The 15857-nt window shown below is 44.9% G+C and overlaps 1 protein-coding gene across 1 annotated transcript; it reads left to right on the forward strand.

Annotated features, from left to right (window-relative positions):
* The first annotated feature begins 248 nt into the window (after positions 1-248).
* On the forward strand, positions 249-2194 carry LOC103629851 (uncharacterized). Its single transcript, XM_008650945.2, has one exon. The coding sequence runs from the start codon at positions 914-916 to the stop codon at positions 1508-1510; it is 597 nt and encodes a 198-aa protein (XP_008649167.1). The 5' UTR covers positions 249-913; the 3' UTR covers positions 1511-2194.
* The last annotated feature ends 13663 nt before the right edge of the window (positions 2195-15857 follow it).

Genomic DNA, 15857 nt, shown 5'->3' on the forward strand with positions numbered 1-15857 from the left:
GTGTTGAACCCTGTTAGCTTTGCATTCAACACCTGTTCAACACTTAACACACTTGTTAGTCCTTTAATTGGGTTGTCATCCAAACACCAAAACCCACAAGAGAGCTTTCATTTACCCTTTGTCGTTACTCCCACAAACTGTTAATGGTATAACCCCTCACTCATATTTATATTACCATTTGGGAGAAAGTATCAGGCCCCACAAGGGGAGAAAGATGCATAAGGGCTCTCGAAGTCTCCGTTTTTGACGATTAATGCCAAAGGGGGAGAAAATATTTAGCCCAAAGCAAAAGGACCGCACCACCACCATTTGAAATTTTTTTGAAATGAAGTTTTAATTGGTATTTATTTCAATTAATATATTCTCAAATTATTATCTGGTATCAATTGGTATCTATATTTCACTTGTTTTGTGAATGTAAAATTTCTAATTGATATCTATCTCAAAACCCTCTTGAAAACTAAGAGGAGAATTTCATTCACGAAGAGTTTTATTTAGTCAAAGGAAAAGCATTTGAAACAGGGGAGAAATTTTAAATCTTGAAAATGCTTCTTGCAATCTTATTCATATACCTTTGACTATTTGCAAAAAGACTTTTGAAAAGATTTTTCCAAAAAGATTTGCAAAAACAAAACAAGTGGTGCAAATGTGGTCCAAAATCTTAAATAAAAGGAAAAAGCAATCCATTCATACTCAATGAGATTTTCAATTGGTTTAACTCCAAGCAACCTATGCACATTCCAAATGCAAACTAGTTACATTTCTGCACTTATTATTTGCTTTGGTTTATGTTGGCATCAATCACCAAAAAGGGGTTGATTGAAAGGGAAATAGGGTTAACCATTTCCTATAATTAATTTTGGTGGTTGATAGTCAACATAAACACATGGACTAACTAGTTTGTCTAGAATTCATGTATTACAGGTGCATAAGGTTCAACACAAACCAAGAAAAGAACAAAGTTAGGGACACATTTTTATTGGAGCAAAAGGACTTGAGTGTGCTGAAGATTGGCGCACCGGACAGTGTCCGGTGCACCAGGCCGTACAACTTCAAACCAACCACTCTCGGGAATTCTAGGGCGCGCTCCGCTATAATTCACCGGACTGTCTGGTGTGCCACTGGAGCAATGGCTATCTGTGCCAACGGTCGACTCTGCAAAGTTAACAGTGTCACGGCAGAAGTTAGAGCAGCAAAGTCAGAGAGCACCGGACTGTCCGGTGTGGCACCAGACTGTCCGGTGCCACAAGAGGACAAAGCTCCAACGATCGACCCAGCTCCGAACCCTAACGGTTGGGTGACGGGTGGCGCACCGGACAAGGAACAGTGCCTGTCCGGTGGCGCACCGGATTGCCAGCAGCCTCCCCAGCGGCTATGGAAGTGGTTGGGGGCTATAAATATCCCTCCAACCACCTCATTCATAACAATCCAAGCATTCCAAACATCTCATTCAATACAAGAGCAAAAGACTCCACTCCAAGACACATCAAATAGACTGAATCCTCTCTAAGTCTCCAAATCAACTCAATTCCATTAGGGACTTGAGAGATGCTGTTTTGTGTTCCTTGTTGCTCTTGTTGCTTGGCTTGGCCTTTTTCTTTTCCCATTCTTATTCTCAAGTGCTTTGTAAGCGAAGCAAGAGACACCAAGTGTGTGGTGGTCCTTGCAGGGTTTTAGTGACCCGTGAGATTAAGGAAGAAGGCTCACTCGGTCTAAGTGACCGTTTGAGAGAGGGAAAGGGTTGAAATAGACCCAGTCTTTGTGACCTCCTCAACGGGGACTAGGTTCTTTGGAACCGAACCTCGGTAAAACAAATCATTGTATCACTCGCCTTGTTTCTTGTTTGATTTGTTTTCCTCTCTCTTCAGACTTGAATTTAATTCTAACGCTAACCCCGTCTTGTAGTATGTGTTTAAAGTTATAAGTTTCAGGTTTCGCCTATTCACCCCCTCTAGGTGACTTTCAATTGCAAGGAGCAAAGACTTCACTCCATCCACACTCAAAGCATCAACTCCATCTCCAAGTGCCATAATTGTGTTCAAGAATCATTAGTAATTAGTACTTTGGAGAGACACAAGAGTGTGACATTTTGATATTTTGTTGCTCTTTGGCTTGGTGTTTTGATCGTGCTTTCTTCCTCTCTTTCTAAATTCTCACTTGTAAAGCTAGCAAGAGACACCTAATTGTGTTTTGATGCTTGTGGGGTCTAAGTGACTCTCGAGATTAAGGAGAAGAACTCAACCAGTCTAGGGAAATGGTTGAAAGAGACTTAGCCTACGTGGCCTCCTCAATGAGGAGTAGGTTCTTCAGAACCGAACCTCATAAAATAAATCACCTGTGTCTTTGTGTTAATCTTGCATTGAGATTTGATTCTTCCTCTGCCCTCTCTGTCTAAGTTCTCTTGCTTGTGATTTTTTGAGTTAGCTCTCAAAGTAATCCGCACATTGTTTGAGCAACTCGTGGCAAGAAGAACCATCTTCCGCACTTCGATTTTATTTATACTTGTTCTAACGCTAACCTCGAGTGAAGTTCATGTTCAAAGTTTATAATTTTCAAGTTTCGCCTATTCACCCCCTCTAGGCGACTTTCAATAAGAATCCATCTTTTTGATATACTCAAAAATCTACATTGAAGACATTGATGTTTCTGGTAAACTTAACGTCAGAACCCTTAACTAAAAAATTAGATCATTTACCTCGGCATTAGACAAACCATGGGAAGAGAATGTTTCTACAAACTTAGCGCAATAATCTTGGTGGGGACCTACCTTGCCGAAGGTCCTCAAAACGCTTTTGCTTTGGTATAAGAAAATGTGTTTCATGTATATAGTGAAGGACGGACGAAGCTGGCCTTTGGTCGAAGCGATGCGTAAAGAAGCTTCGTCCATACAGATAAGCATCGAAGGTGTGAGCCAGGGTCGCTAGCCTCGTCGTAGAGAAAGCTTCGGATGCAAAGCGACGAAGAAGAAGTCTAAGACTTGTGCAGCAAGTGAAAGCATCTAGGCCCCTGGTTGGTTTTAGTGATTAATGACAACGTAATATTATATGCGACTAACGTGTGTTTTGCAGAGACAAATGGTAAGTTAGGTCGCATGACAGGTAGAAGTACTACAACGGTGAAAACAATCCCGGAGATAAGAACTCGAAGCGACGGCTAAAACGACGGAACAAAAGATGAAGGTCTACGGAGTCCGAGTGTCAAGGAGATGTGGACACTCGCGATTTAGTTAGGTCTTTTATTCTCTTTTAGCCGTACTATAAAGAGGGGTTGTCGATGAGTAGTTTGACCAAGAGAGTTCTAGTGTAGTGTTGGTGCACAATCACACTCATATACAGTGCTAGGTGTCACTCTAGAACTCACACTCAAGTTAGAGCGAAAACCGATTTGAAAATCAGCTGAAAAACAAGAGGTAGGGTTTCTGGCTTTGGGGCACCGGACTGTCCGGTGTGCACCGGACTGTCCGGTGCACCCTCTGCCAGGTGGGGCTAGGCTGGTCCTCAGCAGAGTTTTCCCAGTCGCAGAAACCCGAGAGCGCAGCCTTCGGAGATGAATTTTAGTGGCACACCGGACACCGCACCGGACTGTCCGGTGTGCACCGGACAGTGGACTGTTCACTGTCCGGTGCGCCATGAGTCCAACGGCTCTGTGTCAGAACTAGCCGTTGGAAGTGACCGTTGGCGCACCGGTGGCGCACCGTTGGCGCACCGGTGGCGCACCGGACTGTCCGGTGCGCCATCGCGCAGCACATTGCCTGTAACGGCTAGTTGGTGGGTGAGGGCTATTTATACCCCCTCCACCCACCATATTCAATGTCTTGCACTCCACATTTATTCCAGCACCTTGGTAGAGTATTGCAAGCACCAAAAGCCTAGTGAGGAGATTAGAGAATCATAATCCGCGCTTGTTCCTCATTAGCGCTAGTGAGAGCCACCTAGAGCACACACCACTTGCATTAGGCTTCTCTTGGTCAAGCGAAAGTCTATGGCTTGTTACTCTTGGTGATCGGCATCACCTAGACGGCTTGGTGGCGTTGGGAGCTCGGTGATCACCGTGAAGATCTTGTTGGTGACCCGACTCAAGTTTGTAAGCGGTCTCGAGGGATCCACCGCGCCGGAGTGGCAAAGGATCATCTCGTAGTGAGCACTTGGTTCTTGCGAGGACCAAGGGGGAGCAATACCCTTGCGCGGGTGCTCCAACGAGGACTAGTGGAGAGTGCCGACTCTTCGATACCTCGGGAAAAATTGGAGGAGTCTTCTAAACTTTGCTTTACATTCCGCACTTAATTCAAGCACTTTTCATTGTGTATTTGTTTAGCAAGTATTTGAAGTATTATCTTAGCTTTGTTACATTTCTAGTATTATTTTCTTAGTGCTAGTTGTTGGGGTGAAGTTGGGCTCTTGCTTAGCTCTTGCTTAGGTTTTAATTAGTGTTGATTTTTAGAAAAGCCCAATTCACCCCCCTCTTGGGCATCGTGATCCTTTCAATTGGTATCAAAGCCTTGTTGCTCATAGATTAGCTTAACCGCTAGAGTTACGATGTCCGGTGGGGATGGACCTCCTCCCATTTTTGATGGTGACGATTTTCCTTATTGGAAAATTCGTATGGAAGCATACTTAGAGGCTATAGACATTGGTGTCTATAAAGCCGCCACACAAGGGTTTCCCCAACCTAGAGATCCCACAAATCTTGTAGGTGATGAGTTCAATTATGAGAAATGGAATGCGAAGGCCAAAAACACCCTTTTTAGAGGCCTTTGCAAAGATGTGTTCAATAGAGTTCGGAATCATAAAAATGCTCATGATTTGTGGATGGACATTTGTGCTCTACACGAAGGAACTAGAAGTGAACGTGAGGAAAGATATCACATAGCTATGCGAAAGTTAAATTCTTTTGAAATGCTTGCTAATGAAAATGCAAACGCTATGTACTCACGACTTAATATTCTTGTAGAGGAAGTCAATGGATTGGGGCTTACTCAAATCTCACAACCGGATGTTGTGAGGAAGATTCTCAGTGTCCTCCCAATAGACAAATATGGACACATTGTCACTGTGCTACATCAAATGGATCTTTCGGTTACCACACCTACACAAATTTTGGGAAAGATCAATGCCCATGAAATGTACATGCACATCAACGACAAAGAAGAATCATCTTCCAAAAGAAAGGATTTGGCTCTCAAAGCAAATCATGAAAGAAAAGGAAAAGCAAAAATACAAGTTGAGGAAGAATCCTCAAGTGATGATGACCTTGATGCAAACATTGCCTTGATGGTAAGGAAGACCACCAAGATGTTGAAGAAGCTAAATAGAGAAGGCATCAAATTTGATTCAAGGAAGAAAAAGTTCTTTTCCAACAAAAGAAAGCCCATTTCTGAGATGGACTGCTACAACTGTGGTGAGCTTGGTCATCTTGCTCATCAATGCAACAAGCCCAAGAAGAACAAGTTCAAGGGCAAGAAAGAAGATGACAGCGATGATGAAAAGAAGGAAAAGAAATTCTTCAAGAGAAAGGATGGGAAGCAAAAGAGGTTCCACAAGAAGAAGAATGGAAAGGCATATATTGTTGGCGACTGGCTCACCGACATCGAATCATCAAGTGGGTCTTCTTCAAGTGAAGAAGAAAATGATGAAAAGGTTGCTGCCATCGCCGGGGACTTCTCTTCACCACCACCATCGCCATCATCCACCTCTCACCTATGCCTCATGGCTAGGGGTGAACGGAAGGTACAAAATGATATTAATATTGATGATGATAGTGATAGTGATAGTGATGAAGAATTTGCTTCACCTTCATATGATGAGTTAGCTGACTTACTTAAAGAATATACTCAAATCATTAGAAAGTCAAAAGCTAAATGTGATAGGTTGAAAAATGAAAATGAATCTTCAAATGCCAAGTATGACATAGTTATAAAGGCTAGTGATGAAATAAAAGAAGAAAATAAAACTATGTCATCAACCATAAATGAGCTCACAAACTCCCTAAAAGATGCTAAGGAGAAGTATGACAAATTAAATGAAGCTAATAGGGAGTTGCAAAATAGACTAGTTAAGATCAAGGAAGACTATACTCAAATTAAATTTGATCATGACAATCTTCTTGTTGAAAATGAACTTTTATCTTGCAAAACACATGAGGCTATTAACCCTGTTGTTAAGCTTGATGTAGCAACCTCATGTGATGATTTGATTCAAGAAGAGCAAACTAGTCTACATGCTGAATTGACTGAAAAAGTTGAAGTCCTGACTTTAGACAACCAAAAATTGAAGAATTATTTGACTGATGCAACTACTAGAGGAAAAGTTGCTATTGAGAACAATGATTTCAACAATGAGTTGGCAGTGGATAATCAAAGGCTTAAGAATGAGGTCAAGAAACTAAAAAGTGAAAATGAACATCTTGCAACAAGTGTGCAAAAGTTCAACAAGGGTCAATACCTCCAAAATGAGCTGCTTATGAACACTGTTATGAAAAATAACAAGAGTGGTATTGGATACAATGATTTTGTGCAAAAGAAAGCTATCACTCAATACAAGCCAAAGCAGACTCACAAGCCTATCAAATGCTTTGAGTGTGGAAATGAAGGACATTTTGCCCACAACTGCAAAGCTAAACCACCAACTCCCTTGCCTAAGCACTCAAGACCATTTGCTTTCAATGCTCACTATGTTCTAAGAAAGGTTGCAAATGGAAAGATTAAGGTTACATTCCTAGGTCCACCAAATAAGAGTAGACCTAGACAAATCTGGGTGGCAAAGTCCTTAATTGAGAGAGTCACTGGTCCTATGCAATATAGGGCTCTCAAAACTCAAGCTTGAATTGTCTGTGAATGTAGGTGAACTACAAGACCGGTGGGAGCCATTGGGTTATTGACAGTGGATGCACACAACATATGACAGGCAACCCACGGATGTTCACCTCATTAGATGAGAATGTTGATGGTCAAGATAAAATCACATTTGGAGACAACTCAAAAGGAAAAGTACAAGGACTTGGCAAGGTGGCAATCTCAAATGATTTATCAATATCAAATGTTCTCTTAGTTGCACCCTTGAGCTTCAATTTATTATCAGTGGGACAACTCTGTGATCTTGGACTTCAATGCTTATTCACTCCATCAGAGGTTATTGTAACAAAAATGGATGATGAATCAATGGTATTCAAGGGTTTTAGATACAACAACCTCTACTTAGTGGATTTCACTTCAGAAGATGCAGACTTAAGAACTTGCCTCTTCACCAAAGCTTCTCTTGGATGGCTTTGGCATAGGAGGCTTGCACATGTTGGGATGAGCACACTCAAGAAGGTATTAAAGAAAGATATGGTTAGAGGATTAAAGGATGTGGTATTTGAAAAGGACAAGCCATGCAGTGCATGTCAAGCTGGAAAGCAGGTTGCTAATACACATCCCACTAAAGCTTTCATGTCAACATCAAGGCCACTGGAACTACTTCATATAGATTTATTTGGACCTACAAATTATGTCAGTGCCGGTGGCAACCTCTACTGTCTAGTGATTGTTGATGACTTCTCAAGATACACTTGGGTGTTCTTTCTCCATGACAAATCTGAAGTTGCATCTATATTCAAGAAGTTTGCCAAGAAAGCACAAAATGAATTTGATTGCAAGATTAAGAAGATTAGAAGTGACTATGGCAAAGAATTTGACAACACCAACATTCATGAGTACTGTGATGAAATTGGGATCAAGCATGAAGTATCTGCCACATATACACCTCAACAAAATGGAGTTGTTGAAAGGAAAAATAGGACCTTGATCACTCTTGCAAGAACAATGATTGATGAGTATAACACACCGGAGAGGTTTTGGGCCGAAGCTGTCAACACTGCTTGCTATGCATCAAACAGGCTATTTCCTCACCGGCTACTTGCGAAGACTCCTTATGAACTGCTAAATGGGAAAAAGCCAGACGTCTCTTTCTTCCGGGTGTTTGGGTGCAAATGCTACATCTACAAAAAACGCCATCATCTAGGGAAGTTTCAAAGACGTTGTGATATTGGTTTTCTTTTGGGTTATTCATTAAAGTCCAAAGCATATCGAGTATTCAACCATGCCACTGGCGTGGTAGAAGAAACATATGATGTGGAATTTGATGAGACTAATGGCTCCCAAGGAGCACTTGAAAATCTTGATGATGTAGGTGATGAGCCACTTAGGGAAGCAATGAAGAACATGCCTATTGGAGCTATCAAACCAAAAGAAGATGAAGAAGAGGTGCAAATCATTGACAAGCCTTCTTCATCAAATGTACCACAAGATGATGAAAAAGATGAGAGGCATGCAAATGAAGATACATTTGTCTCTCATGAACAAGCAAGGGTACAAGCCGAAGATGTTGATGCTCCAGGATCTTCTTCCCAAGTGGTTGACAGGAGGAACTCATCACTACTTCAAGCTCATCCTCAAAACCAAATCATCGGGAGTCCTTCACAAGGGGTTATTACTCGATCACATAAACATGCTAATTTTATTGAACATCACTCTTTTGTTTCTTGTGTTGAGCCTACTTGTATAGATGAGGCGCTACAGGATCCGGACTGGGTGAATGCCATGCATGAAGAACTTAACAACTTCACCCGCAACGAAGTTTGGACCCTGGAGAAACCCCCACAAGATGCAAGAATCATTGGAACAAAGTGGGTGTTCAGAAACAAACAAGATGATCAAGGTGTGATTGTAAGAAACAAGGCAAGACTTGTTGCAAAGGGATTCTCTCAAGTTGAAGGCTTAGATTTTGGAGAGACCTTTGCACCGGTTGCTCGACTGGAAGCCATCCGTATCCTACTTGCATATGCATCATGTTATGATATAAAACTTTATCAAATGGATGTAAAAAGTGCATTTTTAAATGGCTTCATAAATGAACTTGTATATGTTGAGCAACCGCCTGGATTTGAAGACCCTAGATATCCTAACCATGCTTACAGGTTGTCCAAGGCGCTATATGGGCTAAAGCAAGCTCCAAGGGCTTGGTATGAGCGTCTTCGCGACTTCCTCATCGAAAAGGGCTTCAAAATCGGGACCGTCGACACAACTCTCTTCACAAAGAAACATAACAGTGATATTTTCATTTGTCAAGTATATGTTGATGATATAATCTTTGGCTCGACAAATGACTGTCATTGCAAGGAATTTGGTGAGTTGATGTCGAAGGAGTTCGAGATGTCAATGATTGGTGAGCTAACATACTTCCTCGGCTTTCAAGTCAAGCAAATGAAAGATGGCAACTTTCTCTCACAAGAGAAGTATACCAAAGACTTGTTGAAAAGGTTCAACATGGAGAAGTGCAAACCAATCAAGACCCCCATGCCTACAAATGGACATCTCGACTTAGATGAGGGAGGTAACCCGGTTAATCAAACTCTCTACCGTTCTATGATTGGTAGTTTATTATACCTTACCGCATCTAGGCCCGATATTATGTTTAGTGTCTGCATGTGTGCTAGATTTCAATCTAATCCTAAGAAAGCTCATCTTCGCGCTGTTAAGAGAATTCTTAGGTATCTCAAGCACACCACAAGCGTTGGTCTGTGGTATCCCAAAGGAGCTACTTTTGATTTAATTGGCTATTCCGATTCAGATTATGCCGGTTGCAAAATTGATAGGAAAAGTACTTCTGGGGGATGCCATCTGCTTGGTAGATCACTAGTTTCATGGACATCCAAAAAGCAAAATAGTGTTGCCTTGTCAACTGCCGAAGCGGAATACATTGCCGCATGTGCTTGTTGCACACAGATTTTATATATGAAGCAAACTCTTCTAGACTATGGCGTAGTTCTAGAAAAAGTACCTTTGTTGTGTGATAATGAGAGTGCTGTTAAAATTGCTAATAATCCTGTACAACACTCTCGCACCAAGCACATTGATATCCGTCATCACTTCCTTAGAGATCATGTTGCTAAAGGAGATATCATTTTAGAAGGAGTGAGGTCGGAAGATCAATTAGCGGATATTTTCACTAAGCCACTTGATAAGACCCGCTTTTGCATGTTGAGGAATGAACTAAATATCCTTGATCTCAGAAATTTTATGTGAAATGTCAAATGGTGTTGTCACCTGCTTTGCATATTTAAATTCCTTGTATTGCATCTAGGACTTGTCTAACCTAGTTGAGATAACCGCCAATAAAGCGAGTGAAAAAGCTTAACTCGGGTCAAACCTGACAAGTCTTAGTTTTTAAGCTTTTAGCACTTAAATTCTTACTTTCTATGCAATTATTGGTTATTGAAATGTGCATGAGGTACTGCACTTAGGGGGAGTATTCAAAACTCAAATCACTCATGAAAACCCCGAGTGCAAACCAAAATGCAAATTTCACCATTTGCCTATTTTCTCTAAAAATTATCTAGCCTATGGCAAAATATTTTGAAAAGTATATGAGGGTGCCAATACCTGTCCCAACAAGTGTTATTTTGTGTGATTATAAGTTGGGATTTGGTTTGGTTAGGAGTTAGATAGAAAAATTCAAAATTTTCCAAACTCCCCTCTGTCTGGGCTCACCGGACAGTCCGGTGTGCACCGGACACTGCACTGTGCAATGTTCGGTGCACCGGCAGCCGCGCGCTAAAATTCATTTTCCTGTGCGCTGTCCGGTGGTTCACCGGACAGCTACTGTGCGCTGTCCGGTGTGCACCGGACAGCCACTGTAGACTGTCCGGTGTGCCCATCTCGCGTTTTTAAAAATGCCTCCAGCCCGCAAAGCCGAGCCAGAGGTTTCTTTTTCCCAGCCAGCCGCCAGTTCTCCTCTGTTCTTGGCGATTCCACCCCTCACCGGCGGCCACCATCTCCGGCCACCATCTCCGGCGACCTCGTCTCTCTCCTTCCCTCTCTCGGTGAGCAGGTCTTCCCCCTGTCTCCTGTTCTTCTCCCTCTCAGTTCCCTGTGTTGAGTTTGCCTCTTCTCCACCCCTTCTCACACCTCTTCCAAATCTGTGAATTCCTGTGAAATCTGGAGATTTCTTGTTGTGGAATGTGTTCCTTTGTATGCCTTAAACTCCATTGCAGGTTTCTAGCTCCTTCGGGAGGGCATTCCCACCTCAAATAAGCTTTTCACCGAAACCCTAAATCCCCGCCCTTCACGTGTTCGGTGAAATGCCTAAACCACCCAAACTTGCTCCAATTGAACCCAAATTTTTCAGGCACCTTCACCACACTCCCAGTAACCTACTTGCCAAATTTCACACCAATCCGAGGTCCCAAGCTTAAATTTCACCAAAATTCCCGTTTTGCGCGATCGTTTCCGAGCCGTGTGCCCCAAACCCTATTTCTTCGCCTAAATTCAAACCAAGCACACACTTCACTCATATTGACCTATATAAACCTATTCGTGAAGTATCGGCTCAATCCCATATCGTTTCGTGCCTCAATTCGAATTCCAATCATCCTATGTCACTATTTGACTTCTTGATCGTCCCGTCCCGTGCCATATCTCTCTGTGTATGTATTTATTCACATTTCATATGCTTATGACTATGTGACTAATACGTGCTCACCTCTTCTGTCATTTCAGTGACCTTGTGTGACCGTGTGCCGTCTCTCGTCCTGCCTGGATCGTCACCTCTCGTGTGAGCTTTCCAGGTAGACATCTCACTCTTTGCTAAATCTATCGGTTACTTTTGCTCTGTGCTTAGTCTCTCTATCTCATTTGCAGACATTAGTTCAGGATGCCGCGCACGAAGAATGCGTCGGCGTCAGGGGGTGGCGATGACGAGGACCCTCGTCGCCCCTTCAGGCAGGTGAAGGGCAAGACTGTCTTTTTGGAGCAGCAGGAAGGCCGCAAGAAGCGGCGTTCGGACAGAGAGGCTCGTGCAGCAGCAGCAGCTGCAGCAGCCGCTGCGCAGGCAGCACTTGGAGATCAGCCGGATGTTCCATCAGATCAGATTGCTTTCCGTGCTCGTCGTCTCGCCTCCCGGTCTCGCTCCTCCACTCACACCTCCGCTTCCACTCCGCCACCCACTCTGCCTGCTCCAGTCACTCCTATTGCTCCATCCACCTCCACCGCCATACCCACTACCAGTACTACGCCAGCTTCCACTGCTTCCCCTGCCCCCGCTCCCGCTTCAGCTCCTCCTGTCCCTCCACCTCGCTTCCGGGAGCGTGATGAGACTGAGGTCCGTCCTCTGGCTTCGGATCCTCGTCTGTTTGATCTTCAGCGTGCTACTGCAGCACGGGTACGTCGGTTCAGGTACGTACCCGTGGAGTCCTGGCTACCAGCTCAGAGAGACCCAGCAGCTGGTGTTCTTTTCAGTACACGGATTCAGGAGTCATTCTTCAGGGCTCAGTTGTCTGCTCAGATTGCGCTGCGCGTGCACCGCCTCTTGGATCTTCCAGCTTTTCTGCTTGCAGCCGGTGCTGAGTCTGAGGCGCATCTCACCTATCTGCCTGGCCTACTGACCCTTTTGACTATCAGCGGCAGATATGTTGAGGAGTGGGTCCGCGTCTTCTACGCCTCTGTTTGGATTGACCCGGATCATCATTGGATGAGGTTCCGCTTTGAGCGCGAGGATGTCACGATCACTGCCAGTCAGATCAGACAGCTATTTGGATTCCCTGAGTCGACGACTCGCCTTCATAGCCTCTGCTACGGCACTTCAGATCCTCCACGTCGCCCTCACGGCGGTGTAGCTCCAGGGACAGCTCACGTCGCGGCTCTGTTCCGCCCGCCTTTCTCAGATGGGTCGCGACGTTCTCCAGCAGACTTTACTACAGCAGCGAAGTACTTATATGAGCTCGTCAGACGGACACTCCTGCCACGGATGGGATACAGGGAGGCTACCACTCATATTCAGCTTTGGCTCCTTGGTGCCCTGGTATCCCACTCTGAGTTTGATGTTGTGGACTTCCTGATCTGTGAGATCGAGGACACTGTTCTGGATGGGATTCGTGCTCGTCGGCAGTTACCTTATGCTCACTACTTATGCCACATCTTTGCGCAGCTGATTCAGCCACCTCGATTTCAGAGCACTCTTGAGGCCTCACACCTTGTGTTTGGATCTTACCGCCCTGCTCCTGAGATTCCAGTGCCAGCTTCTGCTTCTGTGTTTGACTCTCAGGCCGAGGATGCAGCTCTACGACAGTTTGACACTCAGGGTACAGCAGCTGATGATGATGATGATGATGATGATTTTGGGGTTCATCCTCCGCCTCCGCCTCCTATGCCTCCACGCTCACATGATCATGAGGCTGGGAGTTCTAGTGCTGCCCCTCCTCATCCTCAGGCTATGGACCCTGCCCTTGCTTCGATTCTTCAGACTCTCACCCAGCAGCAGCAGACTCTCACCCAGCAGCAGGCTCTCCTGGCAGCCGAGCAGGCTCGTTTATCTGACAGGATGCTCTCGATGTTTCAGAGCATGCAGGACAGGCAGGATGCACTTCAGCAGCAGCTTATTCAGGATAGGGCAGAGAATAGGGCATTCATGGCTCTCATGCTTCAGCATTCTGGTATCTCAGCACCTCCGGTTCAGTCTGTTCCGCCTCCTCCGCTTCACGCTCCAGTGGTGCCTTCGATCTTGTCTGGACCCCCTGTTGGTACCTCTCCGCTCCGGCCGGTCACTTTGGCGTTCACCTCTCCGGTTCTCAGCTCTGTCTGTCCGCAGCCGCCAGTGCCACCAGCATCTGCTGTTACCACTACCGCTGTGGCAGTATCTGTGACCGCTTCTGTTCCGGTAGCTCCTGCTGCGCGGCCGCAGTCCGAGTCAGTACCAGCTCCAGCTTCTACCGCAGATCCTGGATCCGAGACTGACTCTGACCCTCCGTCGGCGTTTGCTCTGCTACCTCGACCTCGACCGGATGCGCCCCCGCCACCTCCTCCTGCTTCAGATGTTTAGGTTCAGGTCCCTTTTGGTGTTTGACGCCAAAGGGGGAGAGATATGAGTTGTGAGAGCTAGGGGGAGTTAGAGAGTTAGTAGAGAGTTAGAGTCATTTTGGTGTAATATATGTGCTTGCTACTCTCTGTACTAGCTTGATGTTTTTGGCTCACAAACTCGTCATATACTCTCGTTGCATATGATTGACTGTGTGTACTATGTTTTCACCTTATATTATATCACCAGTCTTCTAGCTCTTGTTTCATTAATTTAACTTCACGGTTACATGAACAAGAATCTTATGATGTGTATGCGCTCACTCTTATTATTATGGTACACATTCTTTCTGTCAAAGATTACTGAGTATAACTAACCATTCTTTCTATTGACAGAATCTTCAAAACAAACTACTCTCACAAAACTTGTAGGGTTGTCATCAATCACCAAAAAGGGGGAGATTGAAAGCATCTAGGCCCCTGGTTGGTTTTAGTGATTAATGACAACGTAATATTATATGCGACTAACGTGTATTTTGCAGAGACAAATGGTAAGTTAGGTCGCATGACAGGTAGAAGTACTACAACGGTGAAAACAATCCCGGAGATAAGAACTCGAAGCGACGGCTAAAACGACGGAACAAAAGATGAAGGTCTACGGAGTCCGAGTGTCAAGGAGATGTGGACACTCGCGATTTAGTTAGGTCTTTTATTCTCTTTTAGCCGTACTATAAAGAGGGGTTGTCGATGAGTAGTTTGACCAAGAGAGTTCTAGTGTAGTGTTGGTGCACAATCACACTCATATACAGTGCTAGGTGTCACTCTAGAACTCACACTCAAGTTAGAGCGAAAACCGATTTGAAAATCAGCTGAAAACAAGAGGTAGGGTTTCTGGCTTTGGGGCACCGGACTGTCCGGTGTGCACCGGACTGTCCGGTGCACCCTCTGCCAGGTGGGGCCAGGCTGGTCCTCAGCAGAGTTTTCCCAGTCGCAGAAACCCGAGAGCGCAGCCTTCGGAGATGAATTTTAGTGGCACACCGGACACCGCACCGGACTGTCCGGTGTGCACCGGACAGTGGACTGTTCACTGTCCGGTGCGCCATGAGTCCAACGGCTCTGTGTCAGAACTAGTCGTTGGAAGTGACCGTTGGCGCACCGGTGGCGCACCGTTGGCGCACCGGTGGCGCACCGGACTGTCCGGTGCGCCATCGCGCAGCACATTGCCTGTAACGGCTAGTTGGTGGGTGAGGGCTATTTATACCCCCTCCACCCACCATATTCAATGTCTTGCACTCCACATTTATTCCAGCACCTTGGTAGAGTATTGCAAGCACCAAAAGCCTAGTGAGGAGATTAGAGAATCATAATCCGCGCTTGTTCCTCATTAGCGCTAGTGAGAGCCACCTAGAGCACACACCACTTGCATTAGGCTTCTCTTGGTCAAGCGAAAGTCTATGGCTTGTTACTCTTGGTGATCGGCATCACCTAAACGGCTTGGTGGCGTTGGGAGCTCGGTGATCACCGTGAAGATCTTGTTGGTGACCCGACTCAAGTTTGTAAGCGGTCTCGAGGGATCCACCGCGCCGGAGTGGCAAAGGATCATCTCGTAGTGAGCACTTGGTTCTTGCGAGGACCAAGGGGGAGCAATACCCTTGCGCGGGTGCTCCAACGAGGACTAGTGGAGAGTGCCGACTCTTCGATACCTCGGGAAAAATTGGAGGAGTCTTCTAAACTTTGCTTTACATTCCGCACTTAATTCAAGCACTTTTCATTGTGTATTTGTTTAGCAAGTATTTGAAGTATTATCTTAGCTTTGTTACATTTCTAGTATTATTTTCTTAGTGCTAGTTGTTGGGGTGAAGTTGGGCTCTTGCTTAGCTCTTGCTTAGGTTTTAATTAGTGTTGATTTTTAGAAAAGCCCAATTCACCCCCCCCCCCCTCTTGGGCAACGTGATCCTTTCAGCAAGAAAAAAGAGAAAATACAGTGATGACCCCGCATCATTTGTAAATCATGTGTATAAACATTGTAGGT

The sequence above is a fragment of the Zea mays genome, chromosome 6 (genome assembly GCF_902167145.1).
Source record: "Zea mays cultivar B73 chromosome 6, Zm-B73-REFERENCE-NAM-5.0, whole genome shotgun sequence".
Classification (NCBI taxonomy): Eukaryota; Viridiplantae; Streptophyta; class Magnoliopsida; order Poales; family Poaceae; genus Zea; species Zea mays.